Consider the following 24,547-nt stretch of genomic DNA (forward strand, 5'->3'; position numbering starts at 1 on the left):
TAGAAAAGCTGCATCTCAATACTTAGTTTGATTTCTATGACCTGAGCCCAACTGCATGGAACTATTTTTATTGATCCCATTTCCCGCTGGCCCCCTGGGATGCTTTTTGCCGGAGTGCCGTTTCAAGGATGTAATTGCTTCTTGCTTCCAGCTTATAGATTCCGGTGAAAATAACCAAAGCACAATGAATCATGTGAAAGCATGAAGGCTTTAAAAAACATCCAGAGTAGATTTTTTTGTTGTTGATTCAGGTTACCTGGAACATGAAATAAAACTAAGGTCAACTATGCTGAGTGTTTCTTTCTCCCTCTACTTCAGAAAAGCTTTTTGGGGTGCGTAGAAACAAACAAATGTGAAAATCAGAACTTGCTGTGCTCTCTCTTTCCCTCCCCCTCCCCTCTCTGTCTGCAAGAGATGAATCACTTCTAGACAGACACAAAGGCCAGACAAGAAAGTTACAAAGGGCTGGACCAGATTGTGTCCTAGCCTCAGGTTCCAGTTGAAAATGGAGGGAAGATCAGGAACAAATCTTGGCTTGTGACATAGGAGAGCACCAGCAGAAGGACTCAGGGAAGGGCTAGCCCTAAAAAAGCAGTTGCAGATGACCTACTAGTGAGAGACAGCAAATGTTTTAGAGGAGGTGAAAACTGGTAGAGTAACGGCGGTGCAATCTGAAGAACAAGTCAAGGGAGCCAGCCTGCAGCAATCACAGGATCTCCTGCATTATTGCAGCTCAACCACGGCAGCAAGTGGAGTGCAAACTATGAATTCAGGGTAGTGGACCCAAGCCTATGGAACTCCATCCCACCTGAGATTAGACAGGCACCCTCCTTGGCGAGCTACAGGAGCATGATTAAGGCTTTCTTATTCCGGCAGATATTTGAAGATAGTGTTCTTTTTTATGATAAATGTTATTGTTTTATTGTCCCATTTCCTGAGGACTATATTTATGTACCCCACTTAGAAATGCCACAAATTGAGACATATGTAAAATGTCCTAAATAAAGTTGAAGAGGATGTTCAGAAGTCCCTGAAGAATCAGAGAAAATGTTCTGATCCTCCATTTTGCGTCCAAGCTCTACCTTCACATCCCAGCATCCTTTGCAGCCTATTCGCTCACAGAACTCTCCGGGTCTCCCAAGTACAACCGAAAGCACTGGAAAGGACTGAGGGGGACACAGTGGAATTTTGATCTGGCAAAGAAACATCTGTATCAATAATTCCTAGCAGAGGAAAGGAGATTAGACAAGGATGCACACTGAAAAGAAACCTTTTGAGAGAAAAACCTAATACGAGAATGCAAGGATAGGGCAGATAAAATTTGTGATGATTTATCTCCTTGAGGGCCTCTTTCCTTTCCACAGGCTACTCACAGAAATGTCTACAGCACAGGCTTCAGGCGGTAAAAGGTCTGATCCTCTTTCTATATGCCCTCTAGTCATGCCTTTGAGCAAGTATTGCTACGGGGCACTTTTGCAGGAGGTGAACTGTGAATGCAGCAGCAATCTGGAACAAAGCAGCACTTCATGTAGCAACTGGCTCTAATGACGTGGAAGGAAGCAAATCGGTCCAAGACAGACATGAGCATATCAATATCCTATAGCACACCCAGGCCAAGTCACCATGAAATTCAGTCTAATTATAAAATTTATCTCACACTACCCAGGGCAACCTCCAATTGTTGTGCTGTCTTGTGATTCATCCCACCCCTCCGAGCTTTATTCTTAGTGCCCCCACCTCCAGCCTCCCTTGACTGAGCATTCCTAATACACGGGGACAGCTGTACAAGAAGGAAATTCCATCATTTGGTTTGTCAGCAACAGGGCTCTAAAAAACATGAAGCAAGCCTCTCCCCGGAGGAACAGATAGCTGCTTAGAAAGAAATAAACAGAGACTGGAGACAAAAAGAGCAAGAGGCGAGAGCAGAGATGTAAGACAGGAAAGGGAAGAATGAAATGAAAGTGTCCTTTCCGAAGATGCACAAATACTACTCAAAACTTGACGTGGGTGTTCCTTACTATCATCAATAGTCATATCACTCCTAAATTCTATATACAGGTAATTGCAGTATGTCACAGAACAGTTAAAAGCACCGGCGAGAGCAGCCAAGCCTTGGGAGCAGTGTGAACTTTTTATACTGTTCACTTGTGACTCTGCAGCTTTGGGGAAGTGATGGCTCCTTAACTGTAGTTAAGGAGGAGGGTCTGGGTTTGCACATAATGCCAAGCTATGGTTAATGTTAACAAAGGTTACTCAACTAAGGTTAACTAATTAAACCAATTGCAAACATTAGTTAATGAGCAACCTTTAACCACAGTTGATAAACTGTTGTTGTTGTTGTTTGTATTCTGCCCTATATTCACAGGTCTCAGGGTGGTTGAAGCTGTTGGACTGGGCTGGGCTGGGCTCGCATGTAACACTAAGCCATGGTTTAGCATTATATGTGAACCAGGCCAATGTGTTTATCACATAGTCCCTACTAGATTTCATCATGTAGTGAAAATACCCTTTCAGATTAAAAATAAATGCTCCCAAGCAACAACAAATTGGAGGATGAACATATAAAATAAACGCATAGGAATGTATGTAAGGTAGGGATTTTTCACATGCGTCCTCCCAGAAATAGCAATGTTCAGTGAGCCTCCTGAAGTTCTAGTGCTAGACTGGAAAAAGAACACAAAGGAAGTCACAGCAAAAGAAAGCAACATCAGATATCAGATATCTACACTACATGACACCAGGGAATGAAAAATAGACAATTCATGATGAAGAAAGAATTAGTGGTAAAATGCATCTTCTTATAAGATGAATCCTGGTCACCAAAAGAAGTAAACATTTCGGCTTGAGCAAGCCAAACATGCCCTTCACAAGAGCAGACAGGAGGACATGGCAGAGTAACTCTGACTGATATGGTCCTTATCGGCCAATTACACCTGTTTTATGGCCTCTCTGTGCTTTAAAAGAACAATGCACTGCCCAAACACTTTCCAAACAGAATTATCTTCAGTGTCAATGTTTAAAACATTTGAATATAAGATAACCCTCCTCATTCAATTACTTTGTACCCTTTAAAATTAAAATAAAGCAGAGTAACATTGACAACTGGAGAGCGATTTCAGAGGTGCCATTCCAGATCCCATCTCAAAATGATAAATGCCTACCTCTTACTGCTTCCTCTGTATTTCCTTACTGACGAAACGACCAATGCAGAAAGGCCCAAACATTTAGAAGTGTGAACTCTTCCTTTTAAGCACTACATGTATGGACTACGAAAGGTTCAGAAAAGGGAAACTAAAATTATCAAAAGGAAGGAGCAGCTCCGCCTACAAAGAAAGGTTGGAGTGTTTGGGACTACATAAAAGTTACCATACTTCTCCTGGCACCCTGCAACCTTCTATTTCCATGTCGGTTTTTCCAAAGCTGACACACAATAAAACCTTTTTTGTTATCTCTCCCCCACATCCTACCTCTTGTTCAAAAAATGAGGTACCAGAGTATTGATTACACATAACTGGGAGTGCATGGGACGCGGGCGGCGCTGTGGGTTAAACCACAGAGCCTAGGGCTTGCTGATCAGAACGTCGGTGGTTCGAATCCCCGCGACAGAGTGAGCTCCTGCTGCTCGGTCCCAGTTCCTGCCCACCTAGCAATTCGAAAGCACATCAAGTGCAAGTAGATAAATAGGTACTGCTCCGGCAGGAAGGTAAACGGTGTTTTCTTGCGCTGCTCTGGTTCGCCAGAAGCGGCTTAGTCAAGCTGGCCACATGACCCGGAAAAACTGTCTGCGGACAAACGTCAGCTCCCTCGGCCAGTAAAGTGAGATGAGCGCTGCAACCCCAGAGTCGTCCGCGACTGGACTTAATGGTCAGGGGTCCCTTCTGGGAGTGCAATTGGGCAAATTCAAGAGGTGAGTGCTAGCCATTTTCCTGATAAGGAACGACACAGAAAATTAAAAGCATACATATTTGTAAGCAGCTGTTGTGAGACAGTTCATTAGCGCTCCTGTTACGTATCACCTTCAGGAAATGCACACAACATTAAGGCTATGTGTGAAACTTGATCACCTTTTGGGACTGAGCTATCTGCACAGCTGTCAACCTAAGCCAGCCCAATGCAATAGCAGTATAAACCTATCACTTTGCAGAAGAGAGATGCAAGTAACAGTGCAATTCTCTGCAAGGTTAAAACCACACCAGGTGTGACTGGCAAGAGCAGCAAGGCCTCTATTAGCAACTGGCAGGAGACAGAAATCCCCCACCTGTTTTCCAGTGGTGCTGGACGATTGCCAAGATACAGCTGCTTTTAAAGATTTTTGTTGTCACTATTGTACATCACTCGCTGCCAATGATGCTTGGACTGCATTAGCACACACAGGCATGGCAGCTTGACAAGGCATGGGGAGATTATTGTACACAGACCAGCAAATATTGGCAGAGAAGAGATATCAAAAGCAGTGTAGGGTGGGGGGGACTTGGATAATAAATAAATAAATAAGTAAATAATAATTTATTTGTACTCCGCCCATCTGGCGGGTTTCCCCAGCCACTCTGGGCGGCTTCCACAAAGACCAAAAATACACTAAGATGTCACACATTAAAAACTTCCCTGAAAAGGGCTGCCTTAAGATGTCTTCTGAATGTCAAGTAGTTGTTATCTCTTTGACATCTGATGGTAGGGCGTTCCACAGGGCGGGCGGCACTACCAAGAAAGCCCTCTGCCTGGTTCTCTGTAGCTTTGCTTCTTACAATGAGGGAACCGGCAGAAGGCCCTCAGCGCTGGACCTCAACGTCCAGGCAGAACGATGGGGGTGGAGATGCTCCTTCAGGTATACTGGACCAAGGCCATGTAGGGCTTTAAAGGTCAACACCAACACTTTGAATTGTGCTCAGAAACATACTGGGAGCCAATGTAGGTCTTTCAAGACCGGTGTTATGTGGTCTCGGCGGCCGCTCCCAGTCACCAGTCTAGCTGCCGCATTCTGGATTAGTTGTAGTTTCCGGGTCACCTTCAAAGGTAGCCCCACGTAGAGCGCATTGCAGTAGTCCAAGCTGGAGATAACTAGAGCATGCACCACTCTGGCGAGACAGCAGTTCTGTGACCCAGGCTGAGAGCACAGAAAGCCAGTAAAAAGGTTTGACAATTAAAAAAAAGTCAAAGATTGCTGGAGCACTGTTGGAAATGTTAATTAACATACCAAAAAAAGTGGGAAGGATCTCTACATTTGTACATTTGTAATATTATTTACCTGTAATCAAAGACGCAGGCAGACAAAAAACGAACAAACCAACCAGACACCATTTTGTGGAAGAGTTCAAGATAATGTCCCAAATTCACTATAACTGGGAAAATGCTTTTTCCAAAGAGTAGAATTGTGGACAATATACACTTGCAATACAGCAGTCACGACAGTGTCCATTATAAATGCCGCGGGAGGAAGACCTTGAAAAGCAATTAATTGATCACCAAGCATTAAAAGTATGATATACTTACACAAATGACAGTTCCTTTAAAAAAATTACTTTGGCAGGACAGGAAGCTGCTGTTTTGCCAAATTAAATCCTTCAAAGATTTGCTCTCCTGCTAAGCTCTCGCAATCAGCTTTCTTAGGTTTTTATGACAAAGCAGCCATAGGCGAATGATTCAGTGAGCAATTATGGTGCGAACAGGACTCTGGTCAGCACAGTCAATATCTGTATTTGTTAATGCTTCCTTTAAAAGGGAACAAAGGGGGTGAAATAATAAAATTTTGATTTATTTTTTTTAGTCAAAAGGCAAGAGTTCATCATCCTGTGCCATATACCACATGAAAGAAAACCTTGATCTAAAACTGTCTTCCTGTCTCAATTTAGAAGGAGCCGAATTAAAATGTGTCAAAGGAAAAGATCAACAAATACTAGGAGATGCCAAGCAAGTAAAAGAGAGGAACACCGATAAACATGAGAGCAAGAGAGGCATTTTAGTAAGATTAAGAAATATGAGTCTTTCTTTTTTTTTAAAGCTAAGTATGCAAAGCTTCCAAGGGAGAAAATAAAATGTACCACACGCCAAAGATACAGCTATTCAAGCATCGGAAAACAGAATTTGACAATATTTCATTACTTTAAGCATTGCTGGGAGAGGGGCAGTTAATTTTCCCAGAATTGTTTTAATCTTGATTTTGCAGGCCTTTTCTGCCTCTCCCTGAGACTGTGAATGAATGGACTACATCATCTCAGTGCCATAGCCCTGAGGGCAGATTAAAACATCTCTCTCTCTTTTCCAAATGCTTATTTGCAGCGCTTACAATTACCGTATTTTTCGCTCTATAAGACGTACCAGACCACAAGACGCACCTTGGTTTTGGAGGAGGAAAACAAGAAAAAAAATATTCTGAGTCTCAGAAGCCAGAACAGCAAGAGGGATCGCTGCGCAGTGAAAGCAGCAATCCCTCTTGCTGTTCTGGCTTCTGGGATAGCTGCACAGCCTGCATTCGCTCCATAAGACGCACAGACATTTCCCCTTACTTTTTAGGAGGGAAAAAGTGAGTCTTATAGAGCAAAAAATACGGTATTTATTCCCCCCTTTGAATGCAGTGTTTATTTTATTTTATTTAGAATTTATGCACCGCCCTATACCCAGAGGTCTCAGAGCGGTAAACAGAATAAAACCAAACTATAAAACCACAAAATACACAATCAAAATAAAAACAACAACCCAATAACCACCACTCCCGGCAAACCCCTCCCCCCATTTAAAAAGGGCATAAGATATCAATCAGATCAACCAAAGACCTGCTTTAAAAGGAACATTTTTTTTGCCTGGCACGTAAAGGTGCATAATGAAGGCACCAGGCGAACTTCCCTGGGGAGAGCATTCCATAGATGGGGAGCCACTGCAGAGAAGGCCCTTTCTCATGTTGCCACCCTCCGGACCTCTTGAGGAGGAGGCACACGAAGAAGGGCCTCGGGAGATGATCTCAGGGTCCGGGTAGGTTCATATGGAAAGAGGCGGTCCTTGACGTATTGCAGTCCTGAGCCATTGAAGGCTCTATAGGTCAAAACTAGCACTATGAATTGGGCCCAGAAACTAACTGGTAGCCAATGCAATAAAGGATCAGTGTAATATGCTCAAACCGTGTTGCTCCGGTGAGCAACCTGGCCGCTGAATTCTGAATTAGGTTGGAAAGATGCAGATAGGGCTGAACATATTGCAAACAATGAATTCCAACAAGAGGCAACGAAGTTGCCAACTTCTGCATCGGATTCCCAAAGAGAGCAACTGTTTGGACCTTCCAGGATATCAGTCCAACTGAACCCTGTCCAATTACCCGTCTCCAAATTCAAAACGTCAACTCCTTTCTTTTCCCCCACACATACACACACCCCTACATAGAGCACTGGTCTCAGACCCTGCTATCGCAGGTAAACAACTTCGGTCATTAGCTGGAGGAAACATCAATCAACCATTCTGGAATACAGTGCTACCTCGGGTTAAGAACTTAATTCGTTCTGTAGGTCCGTTCTTAACCTGAAACTGTTCTTAACCTGAAGCACCACTTTAGCTAATGGGGCCTTCTGCTGCCGCTGCACTGCCAGAGCACAATTTCTGTTGTCATCCTGAAGCAAAGTTCTTAACCTTAAGCACTATTTATGTGTTAGCGGAATCTGTAACCTGAAGCGTATGTAACTTGAGGTACCACTGTATTTTCAAGTACTCAGCTGAACATAAGGATATTAACTGACCCAACAGACAAGAAGGTGAGGCCTTTTTGCCCCTCATTAAAATCATCTCCCTTTGGCTATCCGATTGGCTTTGTAGCACCCCAACATCCTCATATCTACAGTGTGGTTTCTGATTGGCAATGGCTGGCATTACAGACTTGTTGGGGGGAAGCAACACAGCAATAATGGAATGGAGCAGGCACTATATTTGGACTAGCACCAAATAATGTGAAAATAATGTGAAAAGAACACTAACTCAGAGTGCTATGGGGAGACATTGTTCCTTCCGAAAGCTCACTTTTCAACTTAAGCATTCAGCCTAGCATTAAATATTACTGCTGCCTTGCCAGCCCTTCTCCCCATCCGTCTCACCTAACTTTTCTCTGCACTGTTCAGCAGCTGCTGTGATTTTATTGAGCCACATCTCCGGAGCTGTCGAAGAAAGTCAACCGTCAGCACAAAGAGACTTGCAAGTTCTGCAGCAAAGTTACGCTCCGAGCGTGTGGCAAAATGCTGCAACATATGAAGTATTTCAACGCAGACAAAAAGGCCTACAATCATTAGTACCAAAGGGATGCACTTAAAATTAAATAAATCATGATGTCCTTAAGAAATCCTAAAGTCCAACTAAATGGCAGGTTTCTTGCATCTGCAGACAATGGTACCTCCGGTTGTGAACGGGATCCGTTCCGGAGGTCCGGCTGTATACCGAAGTTTTTGCAACCAGAGAGACGGCTTCTGCGAATGCACATGCGCAAGCGGCGAAACACTTTGGGTTTGCAGCTTTCGCAACCCGAAGTTTACGTTACCCGAGGGTAACGTAACCTGAGGTTCCACTGTACTTGAGAGCATCACTATACGGGAGCAAAGCTGTATGGCTCCACTCTGATGCCCAAAATACTGCTTGCAACACTTTATTATTCAAGGGTTCTATTCTGCACTCTTTTTATATCTTATTCTGCAACGGCAGCACCCTTTTCATTGTGAAGCCTCCCTCTATCAAATTCTCTACTTAGATAGATGTGCAAGACCGCTTCCTCCCCTATATTGCTTTCAGTGATACGTGAAAACTTCCCTATTTTCTTTAAAATATATATATAAAACAACTGATGGTCATAGAATCATCGAACTGCAGAGTTGGAAGGGACCCCAAGGATCATCTAGTTCCACCCCCTGCAATGCTGAAATATACAGTTGTCACATAAGGGGATCAAACCTGCAACCTTGGCATCATCAGCACCACACTCTGTTTTCCTTACTGCTGTTGTTTTAGCTTTGACGTCTATAACACACATTGACTTCGTAAATGGTTCCTAAGATTAGATTTATCACCATAATTTGGCTTTATTCTTTCATTGAAAACGTTCTTTGGAATTGGGAAAAGAAAAGCAGTTAAAAATATTCTAAACAAACCAGTAGGAATTTTGAACAACATACTTCAAAAATAAGGGCCCCCTCCGCCGAATTACTTTGGCATCAGAGTCAAATTCCACCTGATTTACAAAGCAATAAGCAGCTAGATGCATATCTGGAAATAAGCTATTTTTCTAGATTAATTACATGCCCACCCTTGGTGAATATTATGAACTTTTCAAGTAAGCAGCATCAGTGATTTTGATAGATGAAGGCATGAAGAGAAATTGGTTCTCTCTCTCTCTCTCTCTCTCTCTCTCTCCCTTGGCTTCTTTCCAAATGCCTAAGAATGTAGAATATCAACTGAACATACTAACCATTATCATACGAATGTAACACTGAAAACAAAGCAAATGTTGCACTTTGCATAAACCATTTATTCGCTAACCCATCCCAGATTGAAATTTCAAATGTGCATGCTAGTTTCTCGAAAACTATTGCAATGAATCAAATGTGGTTTTATGGCTGAAAAATGTAGCTCCGCCACTCCTCCCGCTACTCAGTCATTGTGTGCTAATCTACAGCAGTCTGCCTCTATCTTGATTTTAATCTTTCCGTCTTGTTACAAACAACAGCACAGCGGGAGACAAAAGAGAAGATCATAGAGCGAAACATTAAAACGATTTCCAAAAAAATGCAAATTAATGAATTCAAATTAATGTGGAGATTAAAAGGGGGTTTTGCACTGAAACCCCACCTTTCCAAGAGGAAAGTGGGATACCTCCTCAGGCATTCAGCTCTATGTTTTTAAAACTGCCCACTGCTTCTCACCATCCTGTGGTCCAAGTGACACCAAAAGTTTGGCTTCCCCTTTTGTCCATTTAATCAGGGAGACAGGGTTCAACATGAAAACTAAATAAAACCCATGTTCTGCCAAGTAAAGGTAAAGGGACCTCTGACCATTAGGTCCACTCGTGGCCGACTCTGGGGTTGCAGCGCTCATCTCGCTTTATTGGCAGAGGGAGCCGGCGTACAGCTTCCGGGTCATGTGGCCAACATGACTAAGCCGCTTCTGGTGAATCAGATCAGCGCACGGAAACGCCGTTTACCTTCCCGCCGGAGCGGTACCTATTTATCTACTTGCACTTTGACGTGCTTTTGAACTGCTAGGTTGGCAGGAGCAGGGACTGAGCAACGGGAGCTCACCCCGTCGCGGGGATTCGAACCGCCGAACTTCTGATCGGCAAGTCCTAGGCTCTGTGATTTAACCCACAGCGCCACCCGTGTCCCTTGTTCTGCCAAGTATGAGGTGTCTAATTTCCATGCAAAATGTTAAGCAAATAAAGGCAGTGGCATACATCTCTCATATATGAAAACGGGAGAAGCAGGAGTGTGGCTGCACCAGTCTATTTCTGATCTGCGTCAGTTTCACAGCTCCTAAGTACATTCCATCCAGCTCCACTTGAAGAGTTACTTAGAAATGAGGGGAATCAAAGCTCTTCTTGCTTTCCAGATGATCATTAGCCTGGCAGAGGGGAGCTATATTTGGCTTACCAGAAGGAATAAGAGGGGAGAATCGATTTGGCAGATTGTGGAAAGAAAATGACTCTTGTTAAAAGCAAGCAGCACTACTGGTAACAAGCCCTTGTCAGAAGCTTGGCCGATAGCCAGAAGTCCATTTGGTTGTGGGCCTGAGGCTGGAAGCGCAGCCAGGTTGGCATCAAAGCTGCACATCCAAAGGGCGGGGAGGCACTTGGCATGCCAGTGTCTGTTATCTCATAGAAGTGTTTCCAGTAGAGAAAAGGTGGCAAGCGAAGCAAAACACCAAATGTACACAGACGTGTACCTAGGGCAGGAGCCCAAGGCTGGAGAAGCAGAAATTAAACTGGAAATCATAACCAGAACAATCAGGACTAGCAGTGGTGTGCGGTCAGTGGACTAGGGGGACTAGGCTACTCCCCTAAATGTTCCCAGTAAATCAGAATATTAAAATATTCAAGCCTGGTGCCTCCTTCCCAAAGCCCAGGAAGCTTCTGCCTTGCTTAGGGAGGGAGGCGCAATGTTTCAATGGGGTCCAACAGCCCTCCCACCACCTTCCTAAAGACCCTCCCAGCTTTGGGAAGGAAGCAGCAGGGCTCCAGCATTCCAGCACCCACTATTGGCCTTGTCCGCTCAATTTGTTAGAAGCTGTCTTCACATGTAGGGGAAGTCCCTAACTCAACAAGGCTTTGAGACTCATCGACTACCCTCCCCTGGTTTAGCCAGTCAGTCGAAGCCATTTCCCAGGGTGTGGCCACTGTCACATGCTGACAATTTCTAGGAGCCACAGATGAGAGCTGAGTGCAGGGTGGGGACCAAAGGTGAACAAACTACCCCACAAGGAGCACGACGTATCCCCCACCAGACTTACTACCCCTCACCCAATGCTCCCAATCTACTGACAGAAAAATATTTATTGCATGGTGACATTTAGATATGGCAGAATAAAGGTGTTCCTAAGTCATTAAATTCAGAAGCATTCCAGCAAATCAAAAGACCCCAGAACTAACAACTCAGAGTCCCAGCAGCATATTTTCTTTACATCATCAGTAATTATTTAAATTTCCATCCCAGATTTGTTGCACGCAATTGAAGGGCAGGTTCAAGGTTGAGATTAATGACAATTGTGAAACAGAGACCCAGATTAAGCAAGGAGTCTTTGAAACCTTCATTCTCACGCTACTAGAACAACGTGGTCGGAGCCTCAGGTGGGTGGAACAAATATTAAGAGCTGGCAGGAGCAAGAGCAAGGCGATTAATAAGCTTGCAACCCCAGCTTTACTTAACGCGTAAAGCAAACCACAAGCAAAACTCTTAATACCAAATAATAGCCTCAGCATCCATGGATTGTGAAAAGAAGACCAAAGCCTCTACAATAATGAAGGACAGGGTCTGGGAATGGTAATAAATTCAAGTGCAATTTGTTATCCACTAGGCCATCCTTCACTGCATAAAAATTCAAGCACAAATTATAAAATCCTCCAATTTAATCCCCAAGTACCTGAGCAACTCCGAGAGAGCAAATTTAATCCTACATGCAAAGGCCTACAGCTTCCAGGACGAAAGATTCTGGTTAAAGCGTGGCGTTTACTTTATTAATCATCTTGCATTTTGTAAATTACAGAGTTTTAATTTGTAATAGATGGCATTAGGAAGCCCTCAAGCCCCATTTAATAAGCTTGAGAATGAAATTCCCTTCCCAAAGTTTCCTTCAGTAGTTATTTCCCACATGCCTCTTTTAACTACTTGCCGCCCTATAGCAGCCATGGCCTAATCATCTTGCCTTAGCCACAAGCAAACGAATTCACTTGCATGAGATTTCACAATGCTCATTTACACATCCCTGCAGTTTGTACACACACTTACATCACCAAGAGGCAAAGATGTATTGGCAACAGAAACCGCAGAGAAGAAATGCCAACAGTTAATTCATTCAGATGAACTCCTATTTGATTATTAATTTTCTACTCAGAGAGGACCCAACAGACAACAGATATGCTCCAGAGTGAAATCTGTGCTGTTAACCACTCCGAAGCCCAAAATGAAAAAATAAATAAAGATATGCAAGTGTACATTTTATCATCACAAAACTTCTACTGCAGAGGAAAGCATTACACCGCTAGTGCTGCCCACAGAACAGTATTCCCAATACATTCACTGAATAAGTGTGCCCGACATATTACCGAATATTACTAGAGGTGTTGAAGTATTTTAAAATTCAAAGCACATCAGTATTGTGCCTGACATAAAAGGAAGCCTACCTCATCCACTTAACAGAGTTACGATAGCTAAGAAAATTCCTTCCAGTAGCACCTTAAAGACCAACTAAGTTAGTTCTTGGTATGAGCTTTCGTGTGCATGCACACTTCTTCAGATACCAGGTATCTGAAGAAGTGTGCATGCACACGAAAGCTCATACCAAGAACTAACTTAGTTGGTCTTTAAGGTGCTACTGGAAGGAATTTTTTTTGTTTTGACTATGGCAGACCAACACGGCTACCCATCTGTAACTGATAGCTAAGAAAATGACTTTACCTGGGTAGATGTATCTAGCATTGAAAGAGCAGCATAACTGCAGATACAACACTTCATTAAGTTCGGTAATTATGGATATGCAATATGCACAGCTCAAGGACAGCAGCAGGTGCTTACAAGGATGAACAAGATGCACTTTCTGTTCCAGTGTTTTCAAGAGTCAAAACTGAAACCAACTATCTGGATGACCCATAGCCTAAAAAATCTAAAGGAACTGGGGTCTTACTTGAGCTTCCTCATGGCAGGCACATGGAAAGCTAAGTTTAACATGGTCCTCCCTGTCTATATGAACAGCCCTTCGCCTTCATCCCTAAGAGCAACTCTAATTCCAACAATTTTGGTTGTCGCTTGACAGATAAATGTTGGATGTTACAAGGAGCAGCTCTCATAAAGCACTGCCTCTTATATCAAACAATTAGATGTCTGTGTGGAAGGTAGAATGCCCTGCCTGTTGATCCACATGACTATATTAATTTGTATCTCAGGCACCAGCACTCAAATGAATCTCTTAATCCTTTTATTTTGACAATATTAGCTTGATTATGTGAACGACACTGTGTGTGTGTATGCGTATGTGTGTGTGTGTGTGCGCGCACGCGGATACGCACACACCAATCACCTCTTCATACATCTTATAAAGACTAATAATAATGATGATGATGATAAGAATTTATTATTTATACCTCGCCCATCTGGCTAAGATTCCCCAGCTACTCTGGGAAGCTTCCAACAAAATATTAAAATACAATAGTGCATCAAACATTAAAAACTTCCCTAAAAAGGGCTGCCTTCAGATGTCTTCTAAAAGTCTGGTAGTTATTTTTCTCTTTGACATCTGGTGGGAGGGCGTTCCACAGGGCGGGTGCCACTACCAAGAAGCCCCTCTGCCTAGTTCCTTGCAACTTGGCTTCTCACAGCGAGGAAACCACCAGAAGGCCCTCGGCGCTGGACCTCAGTGTCCAGGCAGAAAAATGGGGGTGGAGACGCTCCTTCAGGTATACTGGACCGAGGCCGTTTAAGGCTTTAAAGGTCAGCACCAACACTTTGAATTGTGCCCGGAAACGTACGGGAGACAGTGTAGGTCTTTCAAGGTGTTATGTCGTCTCGGAGGCCGCTCCCAGTCACCAGTCTAGCTGCCACACTCTGGATTTAGTTGTAGTTTCCGGGTCACCTTCAAAGGTAGCCCCACATACAGTGCATTGCAGTAGTCCAAGCGAGAGATAACTAGAACATGCACCACTCTGGCGAGACAGTCCACGGGCAGGTAGGGTCTCAGCCTGCGTACCAGATGGAGCTGGTAAACAGCTGCCCTGGACATAGAATTGACCTGCGCCTCCATGGAAATGACTCCCAGGCTGAGCACCTGGTTCTTCGGGGGCACAGTTACCCCATTCAGGACCAGGCAGTCCTCCACACCCTCCCGCCTCCTGTCCCCCCAAAACAGTACTTCTATCTTGTCGGGATTCAACCTCAATCTGTTAGCCGCCATCCAAGAAGAAGGCTGTCTATAACAGCTCATGCAACTATAAACCAATTACCAGCTAAAGTACTTTTTTTTTTATGATGGAGCCAAATGCACAGCTAACACCTTGATGATTTTGCCTGGCTCAAGCCACTGGCTTCCCTCTAAGGCTGGGAAATACTGTCTGCACATTTGGTATTGAAATTACATTTGACATTTATGTGAGGAAGCTGGGGGATTGTGAAGCAGCAGACTTTTCCCACATCAGTGCTGCGACAGTCAAGAAACCAGGGAAAGGGGGGATTAGCATAGTGAAAAGGCACACTTAAGAAAAATTGTTAGAATTAAAAAAAAGAGGAGAAAAGACACCAGAGGGATATTTCCACCCCCCCAAGGTACGCTTGCACTTCCTTTGCACTGTCTGCAATCCAATTTAGAATTAAACCGATCACTCTGCATCTGAAAATTGTTGGGGATTGAACTACATTTCAAACTGAGAAATGCATTTCCCCAGTTGCTTCTTATGCTCGAACACCAGGAAACGTTCACCTGCTAACCTGTCATAAGAACAAAAGAGGAATCCATCAGAACAGCGGTGTAGCTAGCCACTTGGGTGCCTGGTTGCGGGGTTGCGTCCTGCAGCCGGGGGCGGGGAGACCCACCCGTGGGGCGGGGCAAGCTGCCCATGGGGGCAGGGTGATCTGCCCATGAGGCAACGCTCCGACACTTGGAGCCTCTCCGCCGCCTCCCCCTCAGCTGTTGGGCGGCTGAGGGACAGGCAGTAGGAAGGCACAAGTCCATTTCAGGCAGCGGGAAACCTACAGGCGCCTAAGCCACCACGTCACTCCTGAAAAGGTTCATGAGCCCAATTTTTTATTTTAAACTCACACCGCCCTCCCCTCAGTGATGGCACCCAGGGCGGGCCATACACCCCACACACCCCTTCCTCTGCCACTGCATCAGAAGGTGGAAATTTGGCCCCAACAGCCAACAAACCCCCTCTTCTTAATGGGCCAGGCTTGATGCTGCACTGAAGAATCAAGAACACCCACAACCAAGTCTAAATGTGAGCAGCTGCCCTTCCTTTTCTTCTCTCCCCAATTCGTACTTCAGGGTTTTAAATTCCTTGGGGCAGGGATATGGCACTTACTTCCTTTGTGCTTATAATATCCTGGGTGGCACACTGAAAAACCAACACTATGCATGTCGGGAGACGCGCTCACAACCAGATGCTGCCTTCTTTTTCCAACAACAGAGGCTTGGGCCACGTTATAAGGGACAAGATAGAATTTCAACTCGGAAGTCTTTCATTATACTCACTGGATGTTAGCTCTTCACAAAAAGGAAATATTGCCAGATTTACGTAAGTTATGTAAGAACAGCTCTTCTGAACTGTGAACGTAGCTCACATGTACATGCAACACATGCTTGAAAGCAGTTTCAATTCAAGCGATGCGCCAACATGTTAAATGTATATATGGCATAGGAGAAGGAAAAAGAAACATGTGCAATCTTTTTCCTAGAAGGTCCTCTTTTTTATGCCTGGAATGTGCCAGTCCTACTACCCCACTTCCTGCAGGTTCACTATAATACTTCTGCCATGTTCCCCAGATATTTTTGTCAACCTACCCTGTCAGAATTATGACCAAGCAATAATTAAGAGAGGTTGTGTCAAGGGCACTGCCTAGTTATTAGAAGATCGTCTTTCTAAGACATACGGATAAAGTCAAGCATTCTACGCTTTCCACTATCACTACATCCATCACTCTGCATCTTGGGGCTTATTTACGTTTTTATCGTATGATGAAATTCAGGCCAGAGAGAGAGAGGCTTCCCTCCCCTAGACCATTTTCCTCCCGATTGTACTGCCTGGCTCTGAATTAACTGCAAGAGTAATGCCATCACTTCTTGTGTTTAAACTTTAAAATAGAAGTAATGATCCAACAATGCTTAAATGTCAATATCCACATTAGCAGGTAGTATCCATTATAATATGAGATGTCTGTATTAGATGGCCCCAAAAGCCTTCGCAAGGAAATAGCTGGAAAGTTCATGTAAAGTAGCAAATTAATAAAGTTCGCTGTTAGTATTTTATTTGTCCTCGCACTTCTTGGCAGTCACGATTCATTTTGTGAAGAAGAAAGAAAGATTTCATCCCAACAGACCAAAAAGCAAGGAACAGAAATGTCACTGAAGAAATAAAGAGCACTGGTTCCCAGGCATGCATCTTTTTAAAAATAAAATAAAATACAAAAGCAGAAGGAGAGGGAAGAAAAGAAGAAGAAAAAACCCTTTTCTCTAGCCAAGAAGAAAAACCAGAGTCCATAACAAACAAACAAAAGTATTTTCTCCAAACCACTTCCATGATAATTGCTTACAAATTATATTATTATGTTATCACTACACATAAAAATGCAAACAAGTTCTTTTGAGGAGAAAGGAAATGTGTTCTCCCAATTCAAATGCAGTTTAGATTCAAGGTTACCATTCTTGTATAAGAAATGTTCTATGATTCCAGTAAACTCATGGGAGATTGCAGAACAAGGGCGTACTGCAGGCACTCAATTATCAGCCACCTTTTCCTCATCCCTCCCCGACCCTTTACCCTTGTGTGTTGTGTTTCGTTTTGTGGGGTTTTTTTAGATCATGAGCTTGAGGTTAGGAACTGTCTTGTTTTGATTGTATGTAAGCAACTCTGGGAGCCTTTTGGGCTGAAGAGCAGGTTACAAATGCTTTAAACAACAAAACAAATTATTTTACTTCTTGTTTGTCCACAGATTAGGCTGCACTGGAGGAACTGCTCTGTTCTGAGCTTAATTTGACCCTAAAGTGTTGGAAAACTTCTAGGAGTAAGGAAATCTGGCTAGTTATGAAAATATTACAAGCTAAATTATATGTACAGGTTTCGTTTGAGGTGGAAATATAGAGTTTTACCACTGCCAGGAGCAGCAGGATAAAATATTTGAAGAGCAATGCTGTCTGACTTAGCCAATCGGAGGTGAGATCAAGACAATGCAAATACTGGGGATATCAACAGTATTTGCAAAAACTAATACAGTATTAGTTTGGTTTTTTTGAATGGTATATTATACCATTCTCTCTTGCCACAAATGCCAAGAACTACTAACAATCTGAAAAGACCTATTTGAGTATCACACACCTGTGACAGGTGGGTTAGTACGGGAATTGTAGCAGGTATACCTTTGTCACAGTATTGCAGGGGATTTTAAAATGTATCTTTTTAAAAAACTCAGACATATTTAACACATCAGACCAGCACTGTCTCCATTGACCTGTTGTCATCAGCTGCTGAAGACTTTCCTCTTTCAACAAGCTTTCCAGGTGGAGATTTTTATCTCATTCAGTGCCTGTGCTGGATCTGAAAACATTTTTATATAATAATAATAATAATAATCACAAAATAACAACAGCAACAACCTGGCGTGCTCTGGTCCATGGGGTAACGAATAGTCGGACATGACTAAACGACTTAACAACAACAACAAATAATAATAATAAATTGTTTCCTGTTTGTTTTATTGTACCGTGAAATTGCTTTGAGATGTTTCATAGGAAGCAATTAATAAATGAAATTAAGTAAATAAGTAATACCCACACTGACACATCTAATAAAAAGGGAAAAAACAGGCCATCCTATTATGAAGAGGTTTAACTTAGCCACTGTCTGGTACAGTGGTACCTTGGTTCGCATACGTCTTGGTTTGCATACATTTCGGATTACAAACCTGTCAAACCTGGAAGCATGTGTCCCGGATTGCAACCTTTTTTTGGATTATGAACAATTTTTTTTTTTTGGAGGCCCCATTGGCGAAAGCGCGCCTTGGGTTACAACCTGTTTTGGTTTACAAATGGATCTCTGGAACGGATTATGGTTCTAAACCAAGGTACCGCTGTATAAAGAAGATAAACTAGCAGCAATATGAGATGCAGATATTAAGACCCACGGAAGTAGTTTGGAGAAACACAGAAGAAGTAAGAAGGAGCCCAGCTTCTGGCTAGTTTCACAATGGAAGAAAATTGTATTTGAAACCAATTCGCTGTGTACATGCATACACACACATATCAAAGGTGAGTGTGTGCATGCGTGTATTCATTTTTACATATTGGTTACATCCTTTGTAGTCAATATCTCAGAATTAGCTGTGGATGGTATATGACAGGATGCTTGCCTGAATGTAGAGCCGTTCTACCTATCCGGATGGACAGCTCGTTGTCATGCTGCCGACGATGTGGGGGCTGCTGCTCATACTTCTCTTTCGCCACTCTTGAATCGTAGCTCAAAGCCAGTGCTGTCTGAGGAGGCTCAGTGATACCCTGGAAGACAGAGAAACAAACGAGTAATCAATTACAGTGGTGCCCCGCAAGATGAATGCCTCGCAAGACGAAAAACTTGCTAGACGAAAGGTTTTTCCGTTTTTTGAGTCGTTCCGCAAGACGAATTTCCCTATAGGCTTGCTTCGCAAGACGAAACGTCTTGCGAGTTCTTGCGAGTTTGTTTCCTTTTTCTTAAAGCCGCTAAGCCGTTAATAGCCGCTAAGCCGCTAAGCCGTTAATAGCCGCTAAGCTGCTAATAGCCGTGCTTCGCAAGACGAAAAATCCGCAAGACGAAGAGACTCGCGGAACGGATTAATTTCGTCTTGTGAGGCACCACTGTAATCCTATATCAGCCTGGATAGCTCAGTTGGTTTCAGCGTGGTGCTGATAACGCCAAGTTTGCAGGTTCGATCCCCGTATGGGAATCTGTGTATTCCTGCACCACAGCCTGGATAGCTCAGTTGGTTTCAGCGTGGTGCTGATAACGCCAAGTTTGTAGGTTCGATCCCCGTATGGGAATCTGTGTATTCCTGCACCACAGCCTGGATAGCTCAGTTGGTTTCAGCGTGGTGCTGATAACGCCAAGTTTGCAGGTTCGATCCCCGTATGGGAATCTGTGTATTCCTGCACCACAGCCTGGATAGCTCAATTGGTTTCAGCGTGGTGCTGATAACGCCAAGTTTGCAGGTTCGATCCCCGTATGGGAATCTGTGTATTCCTGCACCACAGGGTTTTGGATTACATGATCCTCAGGGTCCCTTCCAACTCTGCGATTCTATGATTTCTCATCCATCTGTATTGCTATTATTATTATTATTATTATTATTATTATTATTATTATTATTAACGTATTATGGACCAATTCTATGCGGTTTTGTATAGAATAATACAGTGGTACCTCAGGTTAAGTACTTAATTCGTTCCGGAGGTCGGTTCTTAACCTGAAACTCTTCTTAACCTGAAGCACCACTTTAGCTAATGGGGCCTCCCCGCTGCCACCACGCCACCGGAGCACGATTTCTGTTCTCATCCTGAAGCAAAGTTCTTAACCCGAGGTACTACTTCCGGATTAGCAGAGTCTGTAACCTGAAGCGTCTATAACCTGAAGCGTATGTAACCTGAGGTACCACTGTAATTTGACTATTCCAAGGTGGAACAGACCCCAATACAATGCTTATTAATTTATCTGTGTTACAAGTTTCAGCTGCTTGCTCTGCAGTGTGGATTAAAAAAAAAAACACCTTTGTTTAAGAGGCTGTCAGTATCCCCTTTGGATATGGACACATGCCTGGTTCACACATTATGGCAAACTACAGTTTAACACATCACAAGCTAACCACAAGTTGTTATAGAAACGATCAAGCAAACCATGTGTTGTACAGCCAAACCTCTACTTGCAATCGCCTCTTCTTACAGTCATTCCAAGTCGCAACCATGGCAAACCCGGAAGTAACCGGCAGATTTGCTGCCGTTCGCGTATGTGCAGGAGTGGTGATCGCCGTTCACACATGCACAGAAGTGGGCAATCAGTGCCCGCGCCTGCGCACAACGACACCTCTCCCAGCGACCCGTTTCGACCTCCGGACAGACCTCTGGAACAGATTATGGTCGCAAATAGAGGTTCCACTGTATCTCCAAAGTTTGGGTCATTTTCCAGATGTTGTTGCCTTGTGCCTTTGTAGTTTGCACCTGAGGTAGGGCGGCAAAACAAACTATGGCTAAGTGTGCTGGGTTTGCATGTAATGTCAAGCCATAGTTGTTGTTGTTGTTGTTTTTAAAAAAAAGGTTTGTAAGCTGATAAACCAAATAAGCTCACCATTTTATTCAGCCCATTTATGTGACGTTTGTATGTTTTAAAACATATATTTTAAAACATTTTATAAGCAAAAAAAATTGATTTCAGATTAGGCTTGTTTGCTAGTTTAAAAAACCAGGGGACCAAGTTTCTCAATGGCATCAGACTGGGGCAAAATATTAGTCATTGTTCTCTCTGGAAAAAACTGGGAGTGAACTCAACCACAAATTGGCATTCACCTCCATATCTTTACTGCTCTCTTTTTTAAAAAAAAATGCTTGCAATAATCACAGCATTATGAATTTTGTCAAACACTTCTGATAAACATTCAGTAAAGGGAAAATAAATATGAAATATAAAAGGTCAAGAAATCATAACATCAGCTATATAACTGGTGGCATCTGTGCTGTCTCTAGAGTCCCATTATCTAATAAATGTTCATCATCTGACCTGGCATTTATCCAACTTGGACACTTTCCCATACCCTTCCATTAGCCAATTTCACCACTTCTGCGACAGCCAAATCACTTAAATACTGATTATATCTAAGTCTTGTTGCTCTTCCAGTACTAAGTTATGTCAGTTTTGGCTGATATCAATAGTAAATATACAGTCAACTCCTGCTGCTCCCTCAGGACATAATCTTTGAGATAATCCAACAAAAGAACTAGTAAGCCGTAGCAAAGTACAAACTAAGCTGCCCTTTAACACTAAATATGTGCCTCATGCTCAGCATTTAGTGGGAAAGGAAGTCTTTCTGGCAGGATGATATAGATGTAGCATCTCTGAGACAGTGGATCATCCTTGGGGTTGTCACTCCTAGATGCAGACGGGGGCAAAATAACCTGTCTCCCTGCCCATCCCCTTTGGGTAGACCAGTAGGACAGCTATCTATTACTCACATGGAAGCATAGGCTAAAGGCAAAATAGTAATTTAAGACAGCTCATCCTCACACAACTGTGCACACCATGTCCACTGGAGAGAAAAAGAATGAAGCAAATATACGCTGAACTATTAGAAACAGAGATGCTTCCTAAGGTCACTTTGGTTTTGTTTGTTTGTGTTGGGTTTAAAAAAAAAACAACAACCTAAAAGGTTAGAGATGAAGAGCAACATTCTACTCTCTTCATCTGCATAATGTACTCTGACTGATGGTATTCATGCTAATCACATATTTGCTAGCCCTTTTTAAACACTGTCTAATCAGGATGCTGTCTCTGCTTCTATTAAGCCAGCAATTAGAAAACCGAACTGGAGAGAGCAGATATTTATCATTGAATGGCTTCTTTTTATTTTTAGCCAAGAATACCCTGTCCTTGCATTCTTCGTCACCAAAAACATCCTCGTCTGACACCAAATAGACCTTCAGCAGCACATGTATAATTTCAATCCCCTATCCCATAAAGCAGGGAACCTATCCCAAATGCACGAATTTACTAGTAAGAAGCAGCCACAGGAAGACGGGGTAACTGGGGCCAAGTCCATGGCAACATCCATGGGGCCTGAAACAAAACAAAACAAAACAAAAACCACCTTGCAGTGCACCCCCAAACTCTAAGAGCGTGTTCTGTCCTGTGCTCCAGACAGCTGAGGATGGAAGACTTCTAGTGCAATTCATTTCTCCAAGTGGGAAGAGGAGTTTCATGAAGGATGAAAGGGACACCTTTTCCTTTCTGCAAAAACAGCCCAGTTTCGTGGTCCCCTCTGATTCAGGACTCAGAAGCCCTTGAGGATGGAGATGGGAGGATGAGATTACACTGCAAAGCCTGATTGATGGGGCATCCCCTACCTCCAGGGATACTCACACCTGAAGAGGCAGGTAGCTCCCAGCCTGTGGACGATGAGGTGGACTAAGGGGCATGACCTGCTGCTGCTTTTCTGATCTCTCTCTCTCTCTCTCTCTTTCTCAGGTATTTTTGCATCCAACTCTTGCAAAAATGAAGAATACACTTAAAATATACCGTATTTTTCTGTGTATAAGACGCCCCCTATTTTGGGGGACTCAGATTTAAGAAAATGGGGGGGAGATGACTATCCATGTATAAGACAACCCCCGTTTTTTAAACATTATTTTAGAGTATAAAAAAACAACAACACCTAGTCTTATACACAGAAAAGTACGGTACACGCACACTTTTAACATTACATTCAAAGTAAGGTGACACTTAAATCTTCCCCTCTGTGGCTTCTGGTGTAACCTACACAGAGGTCCAGACTTTTTGCGCTGAACCCCAATCTGATCTGATTAGTACAGAAATAGAAGTGATAAAGAGTTGCAAACCTATTTCCAGTTGCTTACTGGCAACAGGGAGAAATCCTGACCTGACTGAGAGAGAAGCACAAGGAACTCCGGCAAATCTGAAAGACTCTATGACCTCCAGGATGGCATTCCATTTAATCCAGCTGCGATAGCTCTGAATCATTCAGACGCCGCTCCCTATGTACAGCCTAAAATTAGGATGTGTCGTTGGGTTAAAACAGGCATTACAAAAGGGGAGAATAAAGTTACTCACATTAAATTGGCTTATCTGGCTAATTAGAGTTAGCAGAAATAACCACGGGGAGTTGGTACATTTGCAAATGCTTGGAAAACAATAGTCTTTGAGAGAAAATATCTCCGCAGCTGGGTGCAGATGCTGTATATGGCACAAGATGGTCCCAGCAAGCTTGTTTCATGTTGTGTCACCACCAGGGTGCATATACAATCCCTCCTGCCCTCATAGAATGGCCGTGCTGATGCTAACAGATGCTGCTTGCATTTTTAGTGTTATTACTGCAGCAAAGCTTGCTAATAATAGGAGCACACCGTTATACAGGGCTAGAAAGAAAAATAATATTTCCTCAATAAAAAAAAATGCAGTCGTCACATTTTAAGCAGTTTCATTCGCCATGTTTACACTGATCCATATTTTTCAACTCTGACACAGATCACGAAAGGGAAAAAGCGTGGAACAAGTTCAGACGGGTTTCTTTTTGACGAAAATCTAATACTAGCTGGACAGGCTACGCAACTGCTGACCTCTTGTACCCCTGCTAGGAAAGTCACCTCCAAATTTAAACCTCAGACTGGATAGGTTTGGCCAATAGATCTGGCTGTTAGCATATAAAGCTTTAAATGACCTGAGGGAAGACCTCCCCTGTTACCAACCAACCTGTGCTTTAGGATCCGCAGGAGAGATTCTGCTCTCCTGCAGACCCTTAACATATGCTAGGAGGGTGGAGTCACTAGAAAGGTCATTCTTACTAGCAGTAGCTCGTCTGCGGAACTCCCTTCCAAGTGACAGGTGCTGAACAGGAGGCTTAAGGGTTTTTTTTATTAGTCCAGGTTTTTCGGATCATGAGGAAAACATTACTCGGTTGAACTGATGGCTCCTATTCTTACTGTACTTTTACTATGGTTGTGTTAGTCGGCTTTAATTAGTATGGCTACTTTTATCTGGGATGCAGGTGGCGCTGTGGGTTAAACCACAGAGCCTAGGACTTGCCGATCAGAAGGTCGGCGGTTCGAATCCCTGCAATGGGGTGAGCTCCCATTGCTCGGCCCTGCTCCTGCCAACCTAGCAGTTGAAAGCACATCAAAGGGCAAGTAGATAAATAGGTACCGCTCCAGCGGGAAGGTAAACGCCGTTTCCGTGTGCTTCTCTGGTTCGCCAGAAGCGGCTTAGTCATGCTGGCCACATGAGCTGGAAGTTGTACGCCAGCTCCCTCGGCCAATAAAGCGAGATGAGCGCCACAACCCCAGAGTCGGTCATGACTGGACCTAATGGTCAGGGGTCCCTTTACCTTTTACTTTTATCTACTTTTCTTATTAGACACTCTGGGCTCCC

General features: G+C 43.4%; 1 protein-coding gene across 5 annotated transcripts in view; it reads right to left on the reverse strand.

Moving 5' to 3' along the window:
- SLC39A11 (solute carrier family 39 member 11) overlaps positions 1-24,547 on the reverse strand; it is a 266,295-nt gene that overhangs the window by 165,706 nt on the left and 76,042 nt on the right. For 3 of the 5 annotated variants that reach the window (XM_028713858.2, XM_028713839.2, XM_077924055.1), the window contains one exon: positions 18,780-18,924. In XM_028713858.2, the coding sequence (XP_028569691.2) occupies positions 18,780-18,924 (145 nt within the window). The remainder of the gene's footprint in view (positions 1-18,779; positions 18,925-24,547) is intronic. The other 2 variants (XM_077924056.1, XM_028713848.2) reach the window with 1 other exon arrangement.

Source organism: Podarcis muralis, chromosome 2, assembly GCF_964188315.1.
Source record: "Podarcis muralis chromosome 2, rPodMur119.hap1.1, whole genome shotgun sequence".
NCBI classification, from domain to species: domain Eukaryota; kingdom Metazoa; phylum Chordata; class Lepidosauria; order Squamata; family Lacertidae; genus Podarcis; species Podarcis muralis.